General features: G+C 36.9%; 1 protein-coding gene across 1 annotated transcript in view; it reads left to right on the forward strand.

Moving 5' to 3' along the window:
* Positions 1-25,889, forward strand: part of gem (transcription factor CP2 like gemini) — a 56,881-nt gene that overhangs the window by 12,773 nt on the left and 18,219 nt on the right. The window contains exons 2-12 of the mRNA XM_073081579.1: positions 8,739-8,850; positions 9,638-9,755; positions 10,539-10,620; positions 11,588-11,683; positions 12,521-12,620; positions 13,346-13,490; positions 14,433-14,534; positions 15,570-15,677; positions 16,865-16,999; positions 19,424-19,543; positions 19,817-19,884. Of these exons, the coding sequence (XP_072937680.1) occupies positions 8,739-8,850; positions 9,638-9,755; positions 10,539-10,620; positions 11,588-11,683; positions 12,521-12,620; positions 13,346-13,490; positions 14,433-14,534; positions 15,570-15,677; positions 16,865-16,999; positions 19,424-19,543; positions 19,817-19,884 (1,186 nt within the window). The remainder of the gene's footprint in view (positions 1-8,738; positions 8,851-9,637; positions 9,756-10,538; positions 10,621-11,587; positions 11,684-12,520; positions 12,621-13,345; positions 13,491-14,432; positions 14,535-15,569; positions 15,678-16,864; positions 17,000-19,423; positions 19,544-19,816; positions 19,885-25,889) is intronic.

Consider the following 25,889-nt stretch of genomic DNA (forward strand, 5'->3'; position numbering starts at 1 on the left):
AGAAACTTCTATATTAGCCCCCTTTCCCTCCGTTTTTTCGCGCCCAAGCTTCCATTTTATTTTTTAAATTTCATTCCAGAATGTCATAGATACGGCCAAAAATGAAACCCGAATGCAAGGTTTTTAATCCATTTTTAATATTAATGTTTTGTTTTATTTAAACTTAATTAAAATGTAACCTTACATATGTTACAACTACAGAATTATTATAAAACAAACAACCTCACTGCTCAAAAGTAAAGCCAATTCTTCATGTAGATTAAACTAACGACATCTCATTTATTGAATACCGTCAAGCTGCGTATTGGTAGACTTCTTAAACCTTTGCGATTGTTTTAATAAGAATTTGAAGGTGGTAGAACCCTTTGTGGTTCGACTCCGGCGGCACCACCGCCACACCTATTTCTACCTAATAACAGCAGTGTTAGGCGCTGCTGTGTTCTGGTTAGAAGGGTGTGGTAAGGGAGACAGACTTTTCCGAGGCGTTCAGCTTAGTCCTCAGGGGTAGCGGCGCATCTGTGGCCGACCTCAGGTAGGAATATCTAATTCTATCTGGGGTTGATTAAATATGTCCATGGGCAGCAATAGCCACTTACCATAAAGTGTATGCTCGTCTGCTACTCCTATATTATAAAAAAAAAAAATCTCAGGGATGTAGGTTTCTTGACGATGTTTTCGAGATGATGAAGAAATCCTCATTCCCTCGGGAGTGGAAGGGTTTCGGATTCTTGCCGACTAGAACTCCACGGCGTTTCTCTGGACACTCGATGCCGGGTCTCGAGAAGTGATAACATTACATTCGCGGCCACCTCGGCCAGCGCTGATGTTAACGCCAGCCACGTCGAAGAAGGAAGGGGTCCCTCTCATGCTATCCCTCATAAGATGAGCGAGCAGAACGCACACATAACATCTCGGGCCCTAAAAACTTGAATTCTTCTTCTTCTTCTTAAAGTGCCTCTCCGACTAGCGAAGGTTGGCCGTCAAAAACTTGAATTGGATTCCCCAAATTTGTGCGTTTTTACATGAAGCCTACTGTTTTTACATGAAGGTCACTATAGTGAATATGCACGTACGAGTAACTCACAAATCCGGGCAATTACACATATTTGCAAGCAGTAACCCATTCAGACAGTCGCGTGTACATATAGACATAACAGATATTATCTGCAGACAAGGCAAACAGAATAAAGATATTACGATTATGATGTGTGAGGGAATAACAATTTTTATGGATAAACACCGAATTTTTATCTGGTTTTTTGGGGTTCCGTGGTCGAATGGGTAAACGTGGTAGAAGAATGTTTGATAGGAATACTTTCTTGTTTCGTACTTGTTTTACACAACGCGATTTTTCTGATTAAAGTTAACGACCCGTAGGTACGAATGAATACCATACGAATAAATTTTGAAGGTGGTAGAACCCTTTGTGGTTCGACTCCGGCGGCACCACCGCCACGCCTATTTCTACCTAATAACAACAGTGTTAGGCGCTGCTGTGTTCCGGTTTGAAGGGTGTGGTAAGGGAGACAGACTTTTCCAAGGCGTTCCAGATTAGTCCTCAGGGGTAGCGGCGCATCTGTGGCCGACCTTAGGTAGGAATATCTAATCCTATCTGGGGTTGATTACAGATGTCCATGGGCGGCGGTAGCCACTTATCATCAGGTGGACTGCATGCTCGTCTGCTACTCCTATATTATTAAAAAAAATATACGTACATAGGTACGAGTGAAAAGAGTACTGTTGTAAATATCTTCGTGTGTAAAGGGCCTAAGTCGCCTCATATGTAAATCAGCCGGCATCCACACTTTCCACCGAAACGTTCTACTTCACGCTAGAAATATATGTGACGGTGATACCTCCCTGTCGAACTGTACTGGCTCTACCATCTGTCAAATTATTAATCACTTTAAGGGATCACCTAAAGATAAATATATACGGAATTCGATAGCGAAGCCCCACTCGCACTTGGCACTACCTCAATTGTAAATAGGCGTTGATTTAAATTACATTCGAGCCGCTAAGATTAATTGTAGTGTACTAGATTTTACACAAGTTACACGTTTTACAGGATCACACAACACAAATGTAAGATATCTTACTTTTAAATTGGTAATTAAAAGTAAAAGTTTGTGAATGTTGCCAACGTAGTGTTCGATTTTTGAATTTTCCAACAATATTATTAAAAATTATTGCTCTAGTAACTGATATTCATTTTCTTCAATAGCTGCTCTTATGTAATTTTACCAACATGTATATAGGTATATTTTTAAATTGCATTTTTAATTGAAATATCTCACTTTATTACATTGTATTTTATGCAAATTTTATTAAAAACAGCAGTTTAAAATCACAATTGATTACATTTTGTAGTTATTCACAAAATATCAGAACTTTTTAACAGTTTTTTTTGACGTAATATATTTTCGAATATAGCAATATTTGATGTTTTTTATACAGGATGTCCCAGATCGATCGTATTTGCTTCTCACCATGGAACACAGCGATTATGTTCGCCAAACGTTAGTATACACACACATTAGTATAATACACTTCTTATACGGCATTTTTCTCGTACCTGAGAGCCAGGAAAAGGAAAGGAAATTCACTCTGCGCTTTAAGTGACAGCGCCGATAAAACGAAATATATCTCTAATCGGATGTTATGACGCAACGAAATTGCGATGTAAGTTATTATTATAGTGAAATAAGCTTAAATTTTGGAATCATCCGCGCAGATAATAAAAGACTAACGGGGCGTATGTTTCGTTTTTAGAGCGAGAAGGTCTAAGGCCACACTACCACACTATTAAAATACAGATCGTTAGATTTCAGACACTTAAAACCTAATTCTTAGGCTTAGTACTAACGGAGCGTTTTTCTGTCGTTTAACGCGAATGTGTAGGTAAAAGATAGTTTTATTTAAAAAAAAAGATAGATCGATAAGTATTGAAGTTACCTCTACCCTCTGCCACCGATTATTGTCTGGTCGATGATCATGTTATATGTTTAGATATAGATTTACCTAATTTCTATAATTCTTGACGTTACAACATACTGCAAAAATCAAAATATCTTCAAAAATATTTATATTTTTATTCCATTCCTTAGTAAATTGTAATCTAGCAACACAGATTAAAATGACAGCGCCGCGTGTGGTGTTACAAGTGTTAAAAAAAGAAAAACTGTTAAAAAAGCCATACGTTTGGACGGTAAAGTGTTGCCCTCATATTTGATTAACTGTTAAAATAATCTGTATTTATAGAAGATAAATAACATAAGATCTGAAGAAACAACCAATTTAATTTAGAACATGTATATTGAAGATATTTAAAAGGATATCTGATAGAAGAAATAAAACTGTAATATTGTGTACCAATTGAAGAATTAGAATAACGCCATTTATTGGATTATAAAAGTGAAATAAATATGAATATTAAAAAATATACAGTTACAACGACATCTAACAAATCAAACGTAAAGTAAATGCAATTACACGAAGACTGCATTCAAAAAAAGCTAAAAAAACTGAAGCAATAATTGTGTGGAATACTGACATCTTCCGCTCGTGATTAGCAACTCTTCTATCAACTACTACTACTACAACGCCATCTACCGGTAGTTATAAACCGAAGCAAGATGGTGGAGGACACGGCGCAGCAAACGGACCGCGTGTCCGCCGCAGCGGTGCTTCAGTTTGCTGCGAGAGAAGCAAGGGAGGGGAGACGCTTCGCGGAGTTCGGAGCGCATGCGTTCGCGAGCATCACTTATAATGCTTACGGTATTTGGTTTTATTTATTTTAACTTGTTAGTTTTATAGTTGAACGCATAGATAAGTATAGATATCTCACCGCCTTGTAATTGACAACCATTTAATTGCTTCCATTAAATGGGTGTCATGGAGATTACTCCAACGTGAATACGTGAATTATCACGCGGGACAATGCTGACATGTGTAGTTAAGTGGTGCAAAAACACGAAATCGACGGAAAAGTGCGGAGAAATATAGTTTCATTCGTGAATGTTCTAAAAACTGTTTTTTTTTTAATATTTTCAAACACGAAAATAGATGACAGTGACAATTTCAATTGTTTTCACAAATATAAAGTAGACCTTCAAAACAGCATCTAAGCAACAATAGACGAGACCAAGCATCGACAGAACCATTTGAACTATTCTAAACGTCGATCTACTAGATAAGTGTAATTCGCAGCATCCTCATTCGAAGAAAACGGAGGGGCGGCCGGTTTTATCTCGTTCTGTTCACGACGGGGCAAAGTGTCTGATAAACATTGTTGCTGCTAACTGGATACATCTTGGCAAATAGATCGAATGTCACGCTTAAGATTGGTGTTTGAGCTAAAAAGCTTGTAACGAACCAATAAAGACAAATGACTACCCTCGTGGCGGAGCGGTCACCATACCGGTCTGATGCGCAGAGGGTCCCGGGTTCGATCCCCGGCCAGACAGATTTTTTTTTTTTTTTTTATAATATTGGAGTAGCAGACGAGCTTGCAGTCCACCTGATGGTAAGTGGCTACTGCCGCCCATGGACATCTGTAATCAACCCCAGATAAGATTAGATATTCCTACCTAAGGTCAGCCACAGATGCGCTGCTACCCCTGAGGACTAAGCTGGAACGCCTCGGAAAAGTCTGTCTCCCTTACCACACCCTTCAAACCGGAACACAGCAGCGCCTAACACTGCTGTTATTAGGTAGAAATAGGTGTGGCGGTGGTGCCGCCGGAGTCGAACCACAAAGGGTTCTACCACCTTCAAAATATCTAAATGATGAATATAGGTTTCTGTTTCTGGGTCTGGGTGTTTGTGTATTTGTCTCTGCGTGTGTGCATAGCACCCACGATACAGGGATTCCTAGTGTGGGCTGTGTGTAGAAAGCGTCTTTACATATGTGCCGTGTTAGTTCGTATGTATGTTTTGAAGGTAGAACCCTCTGTGATTCGACTCCGGCGGCACCGCCACACCTTTTTTTGTTATAACAGCAGTGTTAAGCGTTGTGGTCTGGTTTGAAGCGTGTGGTAAGGGCGACATACTTCTCCGAGGCGTTGCAGTTTCGTCCTCAGGCACACGGCGCATCTGTGACCGACCTCAGTTCGGAATATCTAATCCTATCTAGGGTTGATTACTGATGTCTATGAGTAGTAGCCACTTACTCAAGTGGACAGGCTCGTCTGCTACTCCTATATTATAAAAAAAAAACAAGAATCCCATAGGTCACACGCCAGCAAACAAACAGAATCGCGATGAAAACAATCGTGCGTCTAGAACACTAGACTATATAAGTATATATTATATACATAGATATAAGTACGGCCAGTAAACACCGCTTATCTACGGTCAGGGGTTGTCACAATTGTGCTGGTAACCAACACTCGAACCGGATTGGATGGTGTTATCACCTTAGATAAGTGAAATAGAAAGATACTTCACCGCCTTGAAAATGAATGAAGCAAAAGCATGATTTTATCATTTATTGTTGACAAATAAAAAACATTTTTACAGAAGATTTGCGTATAAGTAAGTAATGTTACGTAATTTAAGTAATAAATAAATAAGTATTTCAAACATTTTAGACACATTTTAAAACGGAGACGTGGCAAAGTTTATTTACGCTACAATTTCAATTCTCAAAACTGGTTACATATTCTGGTTAGGAGTGATCAATCTATTTATTTTACTCATCCAAGGTTATCGCTGCATTTTCATATCTGTTTTATTATAATATACACAATATGAATTAGTTAAACAGTGTTTTGCTTCATCATGACACGACAGAAAAGATTTAGGTCTTCTTAAGTTTGGGGTTATCGAATGTTGCGTAATGTGCGTATTGAAGGAAGGGTTGCTTTAGTGGGCCTATTAAAGATAGATTGTGACGTCACAAGAGGTGGACACTTAAGGGGGTGGAAATAGGGTGGAAGTTGGTCCTCAAATAGATCACAATGGATTGTTTATGAGTGACTGAGTAAATACATAACTAAGTTAGTATTAAAAGTTTGGAAAATCCAAAAGTGCACGACTCATAATGCTCATTTAATTATGAAATATAAAAAAAAAAAACTTAAGTCGTTCAAAATTAATTGCCGAAAAAACAGCTGTAGTAGGAAGAAGGTACTGCACAAGCGCCCCTGGTGGAATAAATGTACATAATATCTATGGATATACAGTCTTGTAGTTTTCGTTTTTTATTAATTGCAATTAAACGACACTGAATTAATTAATCATTCGCATTCAGTGACCTACAATCGTCGATTAGAATTAAAAAAAAAAAAAATAACTCAAATGATGGATTTTTTCACAAGTTACAGTGTTTTCAGGTTTCACACATGACGGACAGGAAAATTTTTTGACCTATTTTGGTGTTTTTTTCCAATTCTATTGCAGTAAATCAATTTTTAAAAAGTATGGAATTAATCTCCATTAAATTATCTCGACAATAGTATGCAAAATATCTTGATTCCGTGAACTATCAAGGCTATAATAATAAAAATAGCCGCCAAAATGAAGCGAAAAAAAATTTTCGATCGTAAAGCACTCTCTGATGCTTCGCATCATGAGTCGTGCAATAATTATCAAATGTCACAACACTACATCTTTGGGGAAGAGGATGAAATAGATAGGGGATTGATCAGCATATATGACAGGTGATATGATGAAGTCGTGACGTCACACGTCAATTGTAAGAGGCCGCCTAAACGGTCAATTATATAGTACAGTATTGTGAATTGTGCAATATTATTGACCATGTAGGGTTAATATTGAAAATTGTGCAATGATTGACCAAAACTTTGAGAAAGTTTAATTTTTATTGCACAATATTTTTCCATTGTATCGAACTATCGAGTAGGATCAGTATTGCGCAATACTTTTCAGACGTACGGTATCAATACTATTCTCCGACTGAATACGAATAGAATGTGCAGTTCGGATTATTGTACAATATAATTGCTCATTTCGCTTCAGAGCGCCTTTCAATCTTATTGTACGATAAAAAGTATTGTACAATGTTATTGTAGGTCTAGGGGACCGCCTAAAAGTAGTATTATTAAATATGTACCTATTTCTACCTAATGACAACAGTGTTAAGCGCTGCTGTGTTCTGGTTTGAAGGGTGTGGTAAGGGAGACTTTTCCGACGTTCCAGCTTAGTCCTCAGGAGTAGCGGCGCATCTGTGGCCGACCTCAGGTGGGAATATCTAATCCTATCTGGGATTGATTACAGATGTCCATGGGCGGCAGTAGCCACTTACCATCAAGTGGACTGCATGCTCGCCTGCTACTCCTATATTATAAAAAAAAATGTGACATCAGCACAGGATGGGATAGAATAGTATAGGGCAGGGAGTGATACAAAGGAATCGAATAGGGGGGGATTTGGTCCGTAGATATTATAACTATGTGACAATACTGACAATCATGACGTCACACTTATTTATTTATAGCTAAAATTACCAAATGTTATTAAATCACAATAGTATAAGTCTAACGGTGCGGGAGTGGTTTTAACGGGATTCGCATAATAATATATGACAATATGACATACCGTATTAATGAGGGTTTATGGTGTAAGAGACATACCCACTTATTGGATGCGTTTCAACTTAGTCCTACGGGGTATTTATTTTATTTATTTTTGTACACCTTAAACTAAAATCTTTATAACCCAAAGGGTAAACTTAATGCCTAATGGCATTCTCTGGCAACGGGTAGTAACGCGTCTGTGCCTACCTCAGGTAGCACTGTAATCTGAGGTTGATTGTAGATCTCCATGAGCGGCAGTTGCCACTTACCATCAGGTTGACTGCTTGTGCTGCAAAAAAAGAAAAAAATATTATATGGCGTCATGGACTACAGCAAAAAAAAAGAAAATATATCAAAGATATAAATTATGTGACGTCACAAATCAACAAGAAAAGAAAGTAAAATATAAGAAGAGCATGATACATCATATTTACTTAATACCAAGTAAAATCTGCAAAGATTTGAACAATTTAATTGAGTATTAACTGTATTCTCGTGTTGCAAAAAAAAGTAAAAATATATAAGATATGCATTATGTGACGTCACAAATCACAAAACAAAGGAAAATGTAAGAAGAGCATGCATCATATTTACTTAATACCAAGTAAAATCTGCAAAGGTTTAAACAATTTAATCGTGTAATTAAATGTTATTGGCTTCATTACACGTGTGTCGTGTACATTCTCTCGATTAGATTAGATTTTATTGTAAACAATTTGTTGGAGCTGTGTCATGGTATATGCTTGCATAATGACGTTCAAGGAGTCGTTTTTTGGCTTCCGTATGTTAGATTGTAGACTCAGGATAGATCTCTTGTCTGTCTGTCTGTTTCCAGCCTCTTTCAAAATGATTGGACGAAAAAGATGTCATTTAAGAGTTAGACACATGAATTAATTCTATTTCTGTTACGGAACAGAGGATATTTATATATTTATTCTTTTGAAACAGTTTGAAATAAGGGTAACGGGAGAAGGACAATTTCGGAGACAATTAGAAAATAAGTGCACCATGTCACGTTTTAAATAAAAGGGTTCGTTTTAAATAAAAGGTTTCGTTATATGACTGAAGATGAGTAATTTAACTGGACAGCACTCTTTAATACCGAAGAGTAGCTTTACAAAACCAACTTTATTTAGCTTTACTTACTTAGCAATTACCACATAAATAAGAGCGATTACCACAGATCTTCTTAATTTACAGCAACACTCGGCGAGATGGGCGGCAGCGGCACCAGCTCCTCGTCGTCCCACATGTCGCCAGGATGGCAGGTGAACGATTTGGATTTGGACTTACCCGGGGAGCTGTCAATGAAGTAAGTATTTTCTTGCAAGTATTAGTATATATAAGTATTGTAGTATGTATAAGTAGTAGGTATGTTAATGTATTGTTAATGGAAGTACTTGGATTGAGCTATACACTTAATAAACCAACTGAATTAGCTTTTGAAGTCAAAAGTATTCGTTTACTCATTTGAGTGACAGTTCAACTGTTCTGGTTAATTTAAATAAGGTTTTCAGAATGACCTTCAAGAGGTTTAACAAACTAACGTTCTACCCGGTTGAAGTACGAAGTCCTTTTTTCCCTTCGGCTAAAACGTATTCATGATGTTTTAGCTTATGCTATATTTTATTTATTCCTACACGTTTATGCTATCTTAGTCCTATAATTGTTATTTTGAACCCTACCTATTTTTCTATTCATCCCTACTATAACTCCTCACCTAAAGGTTGTCTGGAAGAGATCGCTGGTCAGCGACAATACCGCCTTGTGTATTATTTGTTAATTCAGTTATTAATTTTTATATGTATTTTCTTTTATTGGGTACAATAAAGAGTTTTGATTTGATGATGCTTGTAAAAAAATATTGCACAAGGATGCAAAAGTTATTTTTTCATAACGACTAGGTTAACTTTTAACTAATATAGCTAAGGTTAGTTTTTTATAAATGTTAGCTTAGATTAGTTTTTACAACGATAGTTTAGGTTAGGTTTTTGATATAACATCTTCAATATCACCTTATAAGTCACTGCGATGACACAACGTCTGCTTACGTACTAAACCTTAGCTCAGTAACACGAAGCCTCCTTCGTCCTCAACAGCGAAGCGCTGATGTCGCTGCCGTCGCTCGCCGGCTTCAAGCAGGAGGCTCCTTCGCCGACCGGAGCGGTGCTGTCTCCGCCACGGCGCGCCTGGCCGCCGCGACGGGACGATAGACAGGTAAGACTGGTGGGGTAACAGGATACTGTCCCTGTAGTTCCGGGACTAGAATAGGGCTACGGTATCCTGCCTGTCGTAGGAGGCGACTAAAAGGGGGCTTCCGGGGTTGCGGGCGGCAAGAGTGGGAGCTCGAACCGTCCAGCAAGCGACCCCGGGAAGGACGGCGGTATGTGTGGTCGCATACCGTCGTAAACACTACATGGTGTGGGAGGAGCGAAAACTAACCCCAAGGGTAGAGCCCGATCGGGGCATCGCGCTTGGAGGGCTCCGGTTGTGTTCCGTCGGAGATCCCGGAGTTCTCCAACAAGCGCTGAGGACGGCCACCAGGGGGGTTATAGTGCGGTAAAAATCCCACATAACCTGGGGTCGCTCCCACGTCGCCGGGTAACTTTTGAAGGTTTCCCCCCTCGAAAAAAAGGGTAACACGATATACTGCTGAGTTTATATTCTTTTTTATTATATAGGAATAGCACACAAGCATGCAATCCACCTGACGATAAGTGGCTACTGCCGCCCATGGACATCTTTAATCAACCCCAGATGTGATTACATATTTCTACCTGAGGTCGGCCACAGATGCGCCGCTACCCCTGAGGACTAAGCTGGAACGCCTCGGAAAAGTATGTCTCTCTTACCACACCGTGCAAACCAGAACACAGCAGCGCTTAACACTGCTGTTATGAGACAGAAATAGGTGTGGTGGTGATACCGCCGAATTAGAACCACAAAGGGTCCTACCACCGCCTCTCATTTCCACATTTGAACATGAAGTTTGTTTAACAGATCACAAGCATGGTGGTCGACAATGGTCGCGAACCAATGGACGAGGGTTGCCAGCAATCCCCCAATATGATGACACAGCATTGTGAGTATTGTTTTTAAAAGAGTTTTTTGTCTCTGTACTGGTTCGGTTAGTACAAATATAATACAAATCGATCCACTACTGTCCTACCCGCACGGCGTCCACACTAAGAGTGACGTACTAGACCAACTGACAGCTAACTCGATGTCGCCAGATGCGCACCACTACCGCACGTCATACTAGTACTCGTATCTATGTTTAGTGTCTAATTATGAGGGTACTTACTAATACACTACAGTCTCATCTAAGAAGTCTTCGATTAATTAAAAATACAAAACCTCATGTTAATGTAATCGGTAGCTTTACCTTATCTTAATCGGTTAATCTGTAAAAGTAGTGTTAGCCTAGTGGTTTAGAAACCCGGCCTCTCGATCGAGGGGTCCGAGGTTCAAATCCCAGGCACGCACCAGGCACCTATGATTTTTCGAAGTTATGTGCGTATTAGACATTAATTATCACTGGCTAAACGGTGAAGGAAATCATCGTGAGGAAACCTGCATACCTGAGAGATTTATAAAAAAAAGAAATCTCAAAGGTATTTGAAGTCTACATTTATAAAAAAAAAGAAATCTCAAATGTATGTTAAGTCTACCAATACGCACTTGTCCAGCGCGGTGGACTATGGCCTAATCCTTCTCATTCTGAGAGGAGACCCGTGCCCAGCAATGGACAGTAATAGGTTGATGATGAATCGGCAAATTTGCATTAATCGGTTAAAAAGAGTTTTCTTCCATGAAGTGCTAGATTGTATTGTGTCATGTATCATTAAAACAGTTAAAGTATACAATTTCTGTTCAACAAATATTGAAACTTGACAAATTTTATTTAGCAGCAATTGTCAAATTGCGATCTTTGGCTAAACTTTCGATAGATTGATTATTAATAACTGGTGTTAGCCATTCTGACAGACAATCATATCTCAGTTAATTATGATTGATTATCAATTTATTGTATTTTTGTGTTATTTCAGCCAACAGCCCGGAGAGCATGCAGTGCCAGCCGGCGATGCCGGGCACCATCATGACCATGAATGGATACCACTCGCCGGACGGACAGGAGAACAAGAGTACGTATCATAATCATAAAGTAAAAGTATCAGACGAAGTGGCTACTGTTGCCCATGGACATTTGTGACCATAAAACGCTTTCTACACGGTATCTTCAATGATGTTTTTTTTTATTTTTTAATATAGTAGTAGCAGACGAGCATGCAGTCCACCTGATGGTAAGCTACTGCCGTCCATGGACATCTGTAATCAACATCAGATAGAATTAGTTTTCTACCTGAGGTCGGCCACAGATGCGCCGCTACCCCTGTGGACTAAGCTGGAACAAGGAAAAGTATGTCTCCCTTACCACACCCTTCAAACCAGACCATAGCAGCGCCTAACACTGCTGGTATTGGGCAGAAATAGGTGTGAGGTGGTGCTGCCGGAGTCGAACCACAGAGGGTTTTACCACCCTCAAATCTTCATCATCACCCGGTCTCTTTCCTACTGCTGGGTAAGGATCTCCTTTCAGTCCATCGGCGACAGTATTTACATAGCATTACATAGACTTCACGCTCATTTGGTACTTCTATACTAATATTATAAAGAGGAAAACTTTGTTTGTTTGTTTGACTGTAATGAATAGGCTCAAAAACTACTAGACCGATTTTAAAAATTCTTTCACCATTCGAAAGCTACATTATCCACGAGCAACATAGGCTATATTTTATATGAAATATATTTGATAAATAGATTTTGAGGCGGTACAAAGTTTGCCGGGTCAGCTAGTTTATAATATAGATAGAAACTTGAGATCCATACAATAATCTTAATTCTAAATTAATACAGATATTTCCGGGACTCAAGCCGGAACTTTGTTAGTTTGGTATAAATTAAGTGTCTATTGTCATCAGATGCAGGTCTGCTGATGTGCTCGCCTGTCAACTCTCTGGACAGCTTCCTCCACTCTCCGATACAAACTCGCTCTGAACCAAGCTTCAAGGATGATACCAGGTATGTTGCTTATTACTTTCTTGATTATAATTGACTTATTAAATATACAGAGTGAATTTTTCAAACGGGCCTTCAGGGCCAAATCCCAAACTATAAGGTTTAGCGAAAAATGCTGGAAGGAGTTACGTGGAGAACAAAACGTCCACTTTCGAATGATTTGAAACATTGAGGCAAAAATGTTAGTTAATACGCGAAATGTTTAAATTGATGAATGGCGAGAAGTTAACTGCCAAATTAATATGAAAAAATACGTATTTTCTTCAAAATTTTCCTTATCCTTTAATTTGTCACATAACATTAATTTCTAGAATTTAATCCTTATAAGCGACACTATCTGATAGTGGAATAATACAGAGGGTGTAATTTTTTTCAAAATGAACTCGTTCGATTCCCGGCTAAGGAAAAATATATTTCAAAAACTAATGATGCAGTTTTAGTTTTTATCAAAATCGGCCTCGTAACTCCTTTCAGCATTTTTCGCTAATCCTTATAGTTTCGGATTTGGCCCTGAGGCCTATTTGAAAAATTCACCCTGTATATGTCGGCTGATGGCCACATATATTCTTTGCTTGCCCCAGATAATAAGATCGTTCATTGGCCGATGTAAGAGATCAGCTGATGAGATGTATCCAGGATTGATTATAGATATCGTCACGGCGGTATCATACTATTAGGTAAATCACATGATTATTTCCTACTTATATATTATAAATCCTTCCCCACAGGTTCCAATACGTGCTAGCGGCAGCGACATCTATAGCCACGAAGCAGAATGAGGAGACCCTCACATATCTCAATCAGGGCCAGCCCTACGAGATCAAACTGAAGAAGCTGGGTGACCTCTCCCACTACAAGGGAAAGATATTAAGGGTATGATTTATATAATAATAATTATAAGCCGTTATGTGTCTTATTGTGTTCTAACCTAACCTAACCTAAACTATATACATATAACGAAACTTGGTAAATAAAAAGTTGAAATAAAATAATGAAGTTAAAGGCCAATGGGTATGGTTTCTATACTGTTTTATTATATAATACAGTGGTAGTTGTATTTTTTAGGCGTGCCATTGAAGGGAAAGTAGCGATGGAACGATTTTTTTAACGGAAATGGTTACGCTGGAACGTTACGTCATGATAGTCATATTTGAGTTTTGTCGATTTATAGATATCATATGGTACAAACAGACAGATAGACAAAAAATAATTAAAAATTAATATAATACCTTACGATGTTACGCTAAAGAAGTATATATTTTTTTATTATATTAAACAGTAATATCTTTGAAAGTTATTTAATAGTAACTCTGTATTATTATTTCTCTAATTTGTAGTATTTTATAGATTGTATTTAAACAAAATCATAATATATAAAGATTTTTTCACATCGGTGAAGAGTTGTGGACGGCCAAATACGATAAGATAACGAATACCGAAAAATGCTCAACGGAGCATGATTATAGATTTTAATAAATTATTAAAATTATAAATAATAAAGTTAAAAAAAAAAAACAATTTTACTAAATTGAATAATTTTGTGCTGAAAAATCGCACATTTTGTGTTGAAATAATCGTTTATATCTATATATTTTATTCTTTTTAAATACCTTATCAGAAATCCAAGGTAACGCCTTGCCGGAAATCGAACCCAGATCTCTATTAGACGACCCCATCACTTCACTAACCGAATCAGCAACTAATCCGACTGATTCGTAAAAGAATTAATGCATCAGCTCGGAGATCAATCTAACTTGTTAAAAATTGATTAAAAACCATCCTGCAATCCAAGTCAATAATCAATCTATGTTACAGAGCGTGATCAAGATCTGTTTCCACGAGCGCCGCCTACAATACATGGAACGCGAGCAGATCGCCCAGTGGCACGCTGAGCGGCCCGGGGAGAGAATTGTCGAGGTGATATATAATCATTTTATATTTATAACTAGCTGACCCGGCAAACGTTGTGTTGCCATATAAATAAAGAAATGTTAACGGTGAACAACCCTTATCACTTAGGGGTATGAAAAATAGTAGCCGATTCTCAGACCTACTGAATATGCATATAAAATTTGGTGAAAATCGGTAAAGCCGTTTCGGAGGAGTGCGGTAACTAACATTGTGACACGAGAATTTTATATATAGGATATTATATACAAAATAAGAAAGGAACATAAAAAAGCTTGAAAATCATATGTCCCCCTTACCACACCCTTCAAAACAGGACACAGCAGCACTACACTGCTGTTACAGCAAAAATAGGTATATATAATGTAGAAATATTAGGGGAGCATACAGTCCACCTAATGGTAAGTGGCTACTGCCGGTCATGAACATCTGTAATCAACCCCAGATAGGATTAGATATAAACACCTAAGGTCGCCCACGAATGCGCCACTACCCCTGAGGACTAAGAATACAGCAGCGCTACACTGCTGTTATGAGGCAGAAATAGGTGTGACGGTGGTGCCGCCGGAGTTGAACCGCAGAAGAACCTACCACTTTTAATAATAATGTATGTCTATCTGATATTGATGTGAAACATCTATAGCCGCACGTAAAACCGATTTCCGGCGTCGCCACGCTATACGATGGTATATATATATACAGTCTATATGCAGTAGTGTGTACGGTGTGGCGACGGTGTTATTCAATAAATAGTCATCGTTATCTGGAAAAAAATCGTAATATTTTATTTTATCATTATGACATATTTAGTTCCTATCACAATATGTTCTTTTCTGCATATTACTTTTACAAAATAATGTCGATGTTTCACATCTGCCAGGCGTCCCGTGACGGCTCACATTTTTTTCATTTTTAAGTGATTATCTGCATTTGCTTGATGTAATTGTATACTAGTAATTTGTAGTTAATCAAAAAAGTTTTAAAATTATATTAAGTAAAACTTTTTTTTAATTTTTTTTTTCAAACTTTTTTTTATTTTCGCAGTTGGATGTGCCGCTGTCGTACGGGGTCATTCGTGTGGAGCAACCACCGACTTTGAACTCTTTGCACGTTTACTGGGATCCCACTAAAGATGTCGGCGTTTATATCAAGGTAATTATTATTTAAACAACTAGTGGAGCCCGCGTCTTCGCCCGCGTTTTAAAAAAAATGACATGACATATAGAGATGTGCGAAATCACGTCGACTCGAGTCAGTACGAAATTACGTTGATACGGAACCCTCCGGCAGCGAGCTCGACTGGCGCTCACTATTTACCACGCTTTTATTATTATTATTATTTTTATAATATAAGAGTAGCAGACGAGCATGCAGTCTACCTGATGGTAAGTGGCTACTGCCGCCCATGGACATCTGTAATCAACCCCAGATAGGATTAGATATTCCTACCCGAGGTCGGCCACAGATGCGCCGCTACCCCTGAGGACTAAGCTGGAACGCCTCGGAAAAGTCTGTCTCCCTTACCACACCCTTCAAACCGGAACACAGCAGCGCCTAACACTGCAGTTATTAGGTAGAAATAGGTGTGGCGGTGGTGGCGCCGGAGTCGAACCACAAAGGGATCTACCACCTTCAAAGCTTTTATTAGCTTGGGTTGTATCTATGTATGTATGTAACGGAATCTTTGAACTCGATTTTTACCCACTTTGAACAGTCCGATAAATTTAAAATTTTAAACAATTATCAAGAACCGATGATAATACACGATTTTAATAATTTCATCACATTCACCTCATCAGGATCGTCAGGAATCAAGATTAACCTTAACCTAAGATTAATCTACAATTATTATTAATATTATTAAATCTACGAACTATTCTTATTTTATTTTTATCCGACTGCGCAGGGTTTTCGAGTGTAAGTAAGTACCATTTTGGTACTTTTAGTAGCTCAAAGGGCTTGACCGATTTTAACATATGAAATTTAAATTGCAGCAGTGATCATAGGCAATCAAGCAGTCGCCATAGATTAGTAAAGATTACTCACTCCTAACAAGAAAATGTACCCAGTTTTGAGAATTGAAATAGTTGCGTAAAAAAGTTTTGCCACGTCTCCGTGCTAAAATGTCCCTAAAATATTTGAAATAATTATTTATTTATGACGTAAATTACGCAGTATTAGTTATATATTCGTAAATTTTCTCTAAAAATGTTTTTATTTGTCAAGAATTCAAAAAAAGAACTTACTAAAATAAGCCGTTTGTGGCTTCATTCAATTTCAAGGCGGCGAAGTATCTTTACTAATCTATGGCAGTCGCTTATAATTTCTATTTTCCTCAGGTGAACTGCATATCAACGGAGTTCACAGCGAAGAAGCATGGCGGTGAGAAGGGTGTGCCCTTCCGCATCCAGGTGGAGACCTACCTGTCCAGCGATGACCACACCCGACTCCACGCTGCTGCTTGTCAGATCAAGGTAAATGAAGTTTATATCTTTGGCGGCGGGAGAACTCTCTGTGGACTAGGTGATTATATAAGAGCATAATTTAAATACAAGGAACAAACATAACCTTTCTACACATGTTACTCGTCTCCACAAAATAAGTAATTCTTTTATGGGTCAATGTATACGTTTTTTATAATAAACTTCCTACCAAAATCAGAAATTTGTCAATTAATAAATTTTTAAGTCATATTCAAAAGCAAAGTTAGTCGTAAAGCTTATTATAAAATTTCTGATTATATTAATGATAAAACAGCTTGGGACTGATCAATAACAAAATTATTAGTTAATTAAGAAAATGTCAAAGTGTAGCGTATCTTGCTGAACAAACTTCTTTTTTTAGATAAATGTAAAGCAAGATACGGGAGCTAATGCTTTATTAATTACATGTAAAAATAATGGCATTTAAAAAAAAAGGGAAAAGAGAATAATTATTTTTAAAATTAAAAAAGACAAACCCACTGAGTTTCTTACCGGATCTTCCCAGTAGAGGTCGCGTTGCGATCCGGTAGTAGTTTAAGAAAAATATTGTAACTGACAATTTGTAAGTGCCGCCGTTGTCCTATACAAATAAATATATTTGATTTCATTTCATTATATTATGTCTGGACAATGGCCGAGCTCGGACAGTCTCAGGTCGAAGCTTGTATATAGTCGGCGCGAAACTTCTAGTCCGCTCTGAAGTTGTTGCGCGCATATTTAATTAGCATATACTCCGTAACGTATATAAGCCGCGCTGTCTTCGTCCCGCTGATATCTACAATTTGCTGTTGCCACGCGACTAATTTCTATAATCAGAGCGGACTAGAAATTTGGCGCGGACTATACACTATGTTTAGAAAACTTCGATAGCGTGATTCAGAATACTCGTGGCGCACCCCTTGACGAGTAGCGACATCTCCTTTAGTTGCACCTTTAGAGGAAATAATGACTTCTTAACCGACTTCAAAAAAGGAGGAGGTTTCTCAATTCGACCGTATATATATTTTTTTTTTTTTTTTTTTTATGTTTGTTCGGCGATTTTTTCACGATGCCGCGACCGATCGACATGATTCATACACCATTGTATGTGGCTAGTTTCACAGGGGGTCCCATTTCGAGGAAATTTGAAAATGTCCGCCAGTTTTCCCGGAAAATTGGAAAAACCCGATTTCATATAAACTTGAATAACTCGAGTATTTCTTAACCAATTTTAATTTTCTTTTTTTCATATGAAAGGGAGTTTCGTTGCGGTACTTTCCTAGCTTAACATTAGTATGCTCTGATGATTAGAATTTAAGTTATGGGGTGGAACTCATCATCACTACCCCTGCTTTTTACATATTTTATGACAACTTACCTTCTGCCCACTCAATTCTCATGAAACTTAAAATGAACATTGAGTATCTAGGTTAACATGATATGATGGAAAATTTGTCCTTCAACTCTTCAAACCTGGTAATGCAGAAGTGCCTCCTGCCTCAACCATACAAGTTAGGCATTTGGAACTTATGGATATTTAATAAAATCGATAAGTTGAGATATATGATGGAAAATTTGACCTTCTACTCTTCAACTCTGATAATGCAGAAGTGCCTCCTGCCTCAATCATACAAGTTAGGCATTTGGAGCTTACGAATATATGATGAGGTCATGAGTAGAGACATATGATGGAAGATATGACCTTCAATTCTTCAATCCTGATGATGCAGATGTGCCTCCCATGTTAAGTATATAGAATATACATTTGTTGTAATGAAGTTGCTAGACAGAGACATATGATGAAAAATTTGACCTTCAACTCCTTTTTCTTTTCTTAACTATTGAATTAAGGTAAATTGGACCGGTTCACTCGCAGAGTTTTACCACCTAGTTTGATTTATTTACTTATCTGTTCCTACCTAACCTAGCCAATAATTAGTATCTCATAAAGCCTCGCCTATAGTGTTTCGTATTGAATTGGTTAAGTTAGGTTGGAACATATAAGACAATATAAAACTAAGCGAGAAGGGCGCGGCAGCGCCTTGCGAGCGGGTGGGTCCAATCCGTATGAATTCAGACCTTACCTTTATTCATGATCACCTTTATACAATTTTACATAATATTAATACAAACGTTAGCATATCATCACTAAAAAGGGTGAAAAAAAAATTTTAACAAAAAAATAAAACCGACTTCTATGTCACTACAAAGTAAAAAATAATTGAAATATATGTTGGTTTAGTACATATTTCTGAAGTCATTTTATTTACCTGAACATTTATTTCAATTATTTTTTACTTTGTAGTGACATAGAAGTCGGTTTTATTTTTTTGTTAATTTTTTTTTTCTTGTGCTATTATTTTATAAGGATTTTTCTTTTATGTTTGTATAGTATATAAAATAGAAATAGATTTATATAAATATTTTTGGCCACAGGTGTTCAAACTGAAAGGTGCTGACCGCAAGCACAAACAGGACAGAGAGAAAGTGATGCGGAGGCCTCGCTCCGACCTCGACAAGTACCAACCTGGTTGCGACGCTACTGTGCTCACCACTGTACGTATTTATATAGCACTAGCTGACCCGGCAAACTAATATTATAAAGAGGAAAACTTTGTTTGTGTGTTTGATTGTAATGAATAGGCTCAAAAACTACTGGACCGATTTTAAAAATCTTTTACCATTCGAAAGCTACATTATCCACGAGTAACGTAGGCTATATTTTACATGAAATATATTTGAGGCGGTACAAAGTTTGCCGGGTCAGCTTGTCATCAATATGATCGTAATAATTTATTTTATTTCATTAATTTGTTTGTTTGTCAACAGTTGTCAAATGATGCTCTGATGCCACCACCGCTGGTGACCACCTCGCCGCCGTACTCACCAGAAATGTGGTAAGTCTACCTTCAATTATGTTACTATTGTCCGCGTCAAACTGCTAGTCCGCACTGAATATATAAATGAATCGCGTCGCCATAGCAAATTGTATGATTACACCTGCTCGCAACAACTTCAGAGCGGACTAGCAGTTTGGCGCGGACTATAACTAACTTACATATGTGATGATCACCTTAGTCCTTTCGTGGCAATGCTTGATCCGCTTCAGGTAGAACCTATTCTATTGAGTTAGGTACAGATGTGCATACGGCAGTGGTTACCATCAGGTGGACTGCATGCTCGTTTGATACTCCAATCTAATTAAATATTGTTAATGTAGATGGCGCCACTCATATTCATAAATTTGAAACATTGTCTTTATTAAAAGTATTGGGTTAAGTCATATAATACGTGTAAACATCGATACATAATAACCCGGCAAACATTGTGTTGCCATATAAATAAAAAAATGTTAAGGGTGAACAACCCTTATCACTTGGCATGAAAAATAGATAGTAAACCATTCTCAGACCTACTGAATATGCATATAAAATTTGGTGAAAATCGGTAAAGCTGTTTCGGAGGAGTACGGCAATTAACATTGTGACACGAGAATCGACATCGACTATATTTGCAAAAATTTAGTTAAAGAAAATGACAATAAGTAATAATAGCAATTTCGACCGACTTAAGATTTTTCGTCTGTTTGTATGTTTGATATCGTCTCTATCTGGAGTTGATTACAGATGTCCATGGGCGGCAGTAGCCAGTTACCATCAGGTGCACGGCATGCTCGTCTGCTACTCCTATATTATAAAAAAAAAACTCTATCTAAAGTTATTGCAATTTAAAATCAGAAGTAATTTTTCTAACATTGCATAAGGAGATTTTTAGCTTACCGGTGTGCTTCGGGACCATGATAGATGGCGTTCATATGGCGTTATACAATTGACGTTATTTCAGAATCCAAGCGAAGTTAGACACAGCTCGTTATATAATATTTTATATTGCAAAATATTTATAACGATAAATTTCTTTATTTTATTTTAAAATCCATGCAAATTATTACGAAAGAATTTTATATTTGCGTGAAAATTGCATTGCATTGCAATTGTTCAGTCGTATTTTTACATTGATCACAATATTTTCAAACGTTTTACGTGTTTTACGAACGCCATATTTAAGTTAAATTCGCGCCATAATTTAGCCGCCATTAAAATAGTGTTGTGTTTATTTTTCAGGAATAATAAAATAAAATAGTGTTGTGTCAAACGTGTCGATATTCTTCTGTGTATTTTACCGGTATTTTTTTTACTGTGGACATAGTATGTAGATTAGTGATTTTAATTCATTAAATGAAAATATCTTAATAAATAAATTACGTATCGCTATTTTAGGAATAATCTTAGAAACTGCCTAGAAACCAACTTTTATGATTTTTTTCCACCAAAAAAGTAAGGTTATTTTAGAGTCTATCGACTCTATTCTAGCGTTATTGTCGAATTCTATTTTTTGTTGTTGAAAGACTACATCAATTCTAGCAAACAAGAATAATTATAATTAATATACACAAAACGAGTGTAAATAATAATTATAAAGTAATTGCATTGACCTAACAGCATAGGTGAGCTGAGCTATCATTATTTTTTTTTACGGTAAGTATTTGATTTATATAACGGTCTCCTAAAAAATGGTTAGTAAGTACTCTAGGCAAACGAAATTTTTTAGTGTTGTCCGCAAAAGTAATAAAATAGTCGATCATTTTTTATACAAGGTTGTATTTCGATATCATGTTTTTGAATACTTGTGTAAATATCATATTTGTATATGTATATTTTGCATATATTTTTAATACTAATGGTAACATTACGCTGAACCTCGTTTAACCAATAATTTTAAAAGTAGTTAATAATAAAAACACGTTAAAAATGTTACTATTAAATTAAAAATGAACCAAAATTGTCGACGTTTATTTCTATTACTTACATTGTATTTCAATTTAGAAAACTCTAGACTCCTTCAAGCGGCATGTCATTAGATCATTTCTACCAATTTGTCTCCATCACGTGAACGCATGTGCAATCAGAGCGTTCCAGCTTCTTCGCTTAAGTCACAAACCGAAATAGAGTAATTGCACCAATTGAACGTCAGATGATACTTGAGACGGCGCGGCATTAACTACTCGTGTACTGTCGTACACAAATTTGTTTGTTCCTTTTTAGGTCTTTACGATTACGTTATGAACTACTATGTAACTGCTACTTTGTTGTTGTTTTTCAATCTGAAGGTGGTAGAACACTTTGTGGTTCGACTCCAGCGGCACCACCGCCACACCTATTTCTACCTAATAACATCAGTGTTAAGCGCTGCTGTGTTCCGGTTTGAAGGGTGTAGTAAGGGAGACAGACTTTTCCTAGGCGTTCCAGCTTAGTCCTCAGGGGTAGCGGCGCATCTGAGGCTGACCTCAGGTATAGAATATCTAATCCTATCTGGGGTTGATTACAGATGTCCATGGGCAGCAGCACCCAATTACCACCAGGTGGACTGTATTCAACTACTGCTACTCCTATATTATAATAAAATCGTTATGCAAGAACTAGTTTTCTAGATACAACCTGGGATTTTCCAGCTACTCTCTAGAATGTATTAAAGGAAACGAGCTCTACCTTGTTAATATGTATCCAAAATGGAATAGTTGTATTTTTTATTTCTACTTTTGTATTTGTAATATTATCATTTTACTATTAAACAGTAGCATTCTGGTTCGGGAAAAGTAAGTCATATGTGTTATCGCCCATAGGACGATTGTCTCTGTTTGGTCTTAGATAGACCTTTTACAGAAGCAGGGAATCTCCTTGTGAAGCTATTTATCTTGATAACATTGTGTTTAAATACGAGTTTGCTAATGCTAAAAATCTTTGATTAAAAAATCATCTATTGTTGAATCAACTGTGATATTTTTTTGGCTTTTGTGACAGTGGAGCAACTAGAATGATAATTGAATCAATTAATCGTCAGTCGAGACAGCGTGACTTCATGAGTGTTAATAAAGAGTCTGTGCTCAGATTCAATTGTTAAATTGGTCTGAGAATTTCAAATGCCTTCACATTTCGTAAACATAATGATTATTGGTTTAGTAATTTTTTTGGTTTTCTTCAGTATTCTATCAATGTATTTTTTTGAATTTTTTACCCGGTCACGTCTTATGGTTTTATGTTTGAATGTATCTTTATTTTTTTGTCACGCATAAGATTTTTACATTTTAATATATAAAACGCTTTCTACACTCACGGCCCCACACTAAGATTCCCTGTATCGTGGATGCTATGGTCACACACACAGAGACAAATACACAAACACCCAGACCCAGAAAGAGAAATATAAATTCATCATCATCGTCTAAATTGTGGACATGACGCAGGCGCTATTTTAAAGGAGTCTGGTTGTTTTTTTTTTAAATAATTCTTCTAGATTAGAACTTAATTTCTACCTATTCGGGTTTTTCACATAGAATCTTCTTCGTTATATAAGATTTTAGTGAGCAGCTGACTTCTATCCCACGGGCATTTGCCATTTCTTGTATTTATTTTTTTGTAAATAATACAATAACAGACTAGATAATCTATTTTCCTCACTCCTTGTCACTTCCATAGAATATTATTCTGTTATGTAATATTTTATAAATAACGTGCATAAATCAAAACAATCGCTCATCAAGATTACCGTGACATATAAGTAGTAATATTATGTTAATTGTATAACTCTTGAACAAGGAATTATCTGCCATTATGATGCATAATATCGATATGCGCACCACTAGTCATACGGGGTTACGTCACTAGTGTTGAGTGTTGTACCGTTTGTTTATTATGACGTAAAATCGATTAACGGTATCGTAGTTTTCTTGACGTACGAGTTATATTCTTTCTTTGTAGATTTATTCGTGTTTACATTTTTTCATTTATTCTCGTTCTTTCTCAATTTCATGAGTGGTTTAATTTAAGACGGCGTTGTGTTTACTAATATTATAAAGAGGAAAACTTTGTTTGTTTGATTGTAATGAAGAGGCTCAAAAACTACTGGACCGATCTTAAAAATTCTTTCACCATTCAAAAGCTACATTATCCACGAGTAACATAGGCTATATTTTATATGAAATATATTTGATAAATAGATTATGAGGCGGTACAAAGTTTGCCGGGTCAGCTAGTTAGTAATAAAGAGGAATAATGAATTAGAATGTACGCTTTCTCCTGAAATCTTATGAAATAATACAGAAATATTATTTATATTATTTTATCGAATAAAACTAGAATCGTGTGGTTGCTATCGTCACATTTGTGTAACTAACCACAAGTAGAAATTGAAGCTGATCGCATGTTCTCTGCTACCACTACGTAGTAAGTTATTTGAGTTATCTATACTAATATTATAAAGAGGAAAACTTTGTTTGTTTCTTTGATTGTAATGAATAGGCTCAAAAACTACTGGACCGATTTTAAAAATTCTTTCGCCATTCGAAAGCTACATTATCCACGAGTAACATAGGCTATATTTTATATGAAATATATTTGATAAATAGATTATGAGGCGGTACAAAATTTGCCGTGTCAGCTGGTTTTATATAAAACCGCGGTCTCGTGTGTTTTGAAGTAAAACAGCTGTACCGAATGCGTGCGCGAAAGGGTCTGAAAACTGCACCGTGAATTCCCATTCTGAAAGGCCCATGCCTAGTCATTGTCGTTGTCAACCCGTTATTTTGCTGAGCACGGATCTCCTCCCAGAATGAGAAGGATTAGGCCGTAGTCCACTGCGTTGACCTCACATACTTTTGAGATTTTTTTTAAAGATGTCGCAAGTATATATGCAAGTTTCCTTAAGAGGTTTTCCTGCACCGTTAAAGCACGTCATAATGATTTTCTAATACGCACATAACTGATAAATCAGAGGTGGAATTTGAACCACGGACTCTTCGATCGAGAGGCCGAGTTTAGACCACTAAACTATCAGTGCCTGCCCAGCAGTGGCTTAAATCAAATCAAATCAAAATGTTTTATTCAAAATAGGTTCTATACAGATCACTTTTTGAATGTCAATAGAACTACCACCACTTCACAAGGTGTTTCGTTATGGAGAAGAAGCGGCGAAAGAAACTCCTAACACAGACATAAAATTGCGTAAATAATGAAATCGAAACAGTGCGATCATATACGAACGCGATGATTCCTACAATTTATATCCATAACAGCTTCTGAAATGACATAGAGGCACTGTTACATTAAAATCTAAACAGACAGCATTCGACCTCGTACTGATCTCGACCGCAATTAACGGCACGTACCTACCGTTTAATTGGCACTAAGCAACAACACATATCAATTAATTTATTGAGGTTGTTCTACGGGTTTCATAGTTTCCATATTAATTGTCTTTGAGCTGTTTCAGGATTTTTTTGTTATAACATATCGCATTGTTAGTATGTAAATGTTTTCTCTGAGAATTTTGGTTTTGTTTAAAACAGGTTTGAATTTGTTTTTTTGTGTAATAGATGTAAATTTTAAAGTATTTATTATCGTACGTACGTACATACGACCTCAAAAATGAATAATTCCCGAAGACCTTTATAGATATTTTTCAGCCCTTAAGAACTAAGTTTCATCGCCGCACGTTGAAAAATCCGCTTTACAACATCCTTCAAACCATAATAGAAACAATTCCAATTTGTATATATTAAACAGAAATAAATCTAGCGGGGGTTTCCTTACCAAAGAACCATAAAAAATTCTACCTTCATAACAAAGGTCAGCTGAGGAACGTGGCCATCATAATAAAAATCATATATAGACTAGTTATCGCTGGTTCTCAGAGTGTAAGTCGTAAATGCACAAAAACATTGTCATATCTTCCTAGTACATAAACGTGTATAGCAGAAATAGGCGTGGCAACAGCAGAGTTCCCACTCTCTCGACTTTCATTCTATAAAAAGCCAACAAAGAAACAGTTGTGAACAAATCATCGGCCA

Source organism: Epargyreus clarus, unplaced genomic scaffold (assembly GCF_041222505.1).
Source record: "Epargyreus clarus isolate Ecla_fem2 unplaced genomic scaffold, WU_Ecla_fem_2.2 ptg000016l, whole genome shotgun sequence".
NCBI lineage: Eukaryota > Metazoa > Arthropoda > Insecta > Lepidoptera > Hesperiidae > Epargyreus > Epargyreus clarus.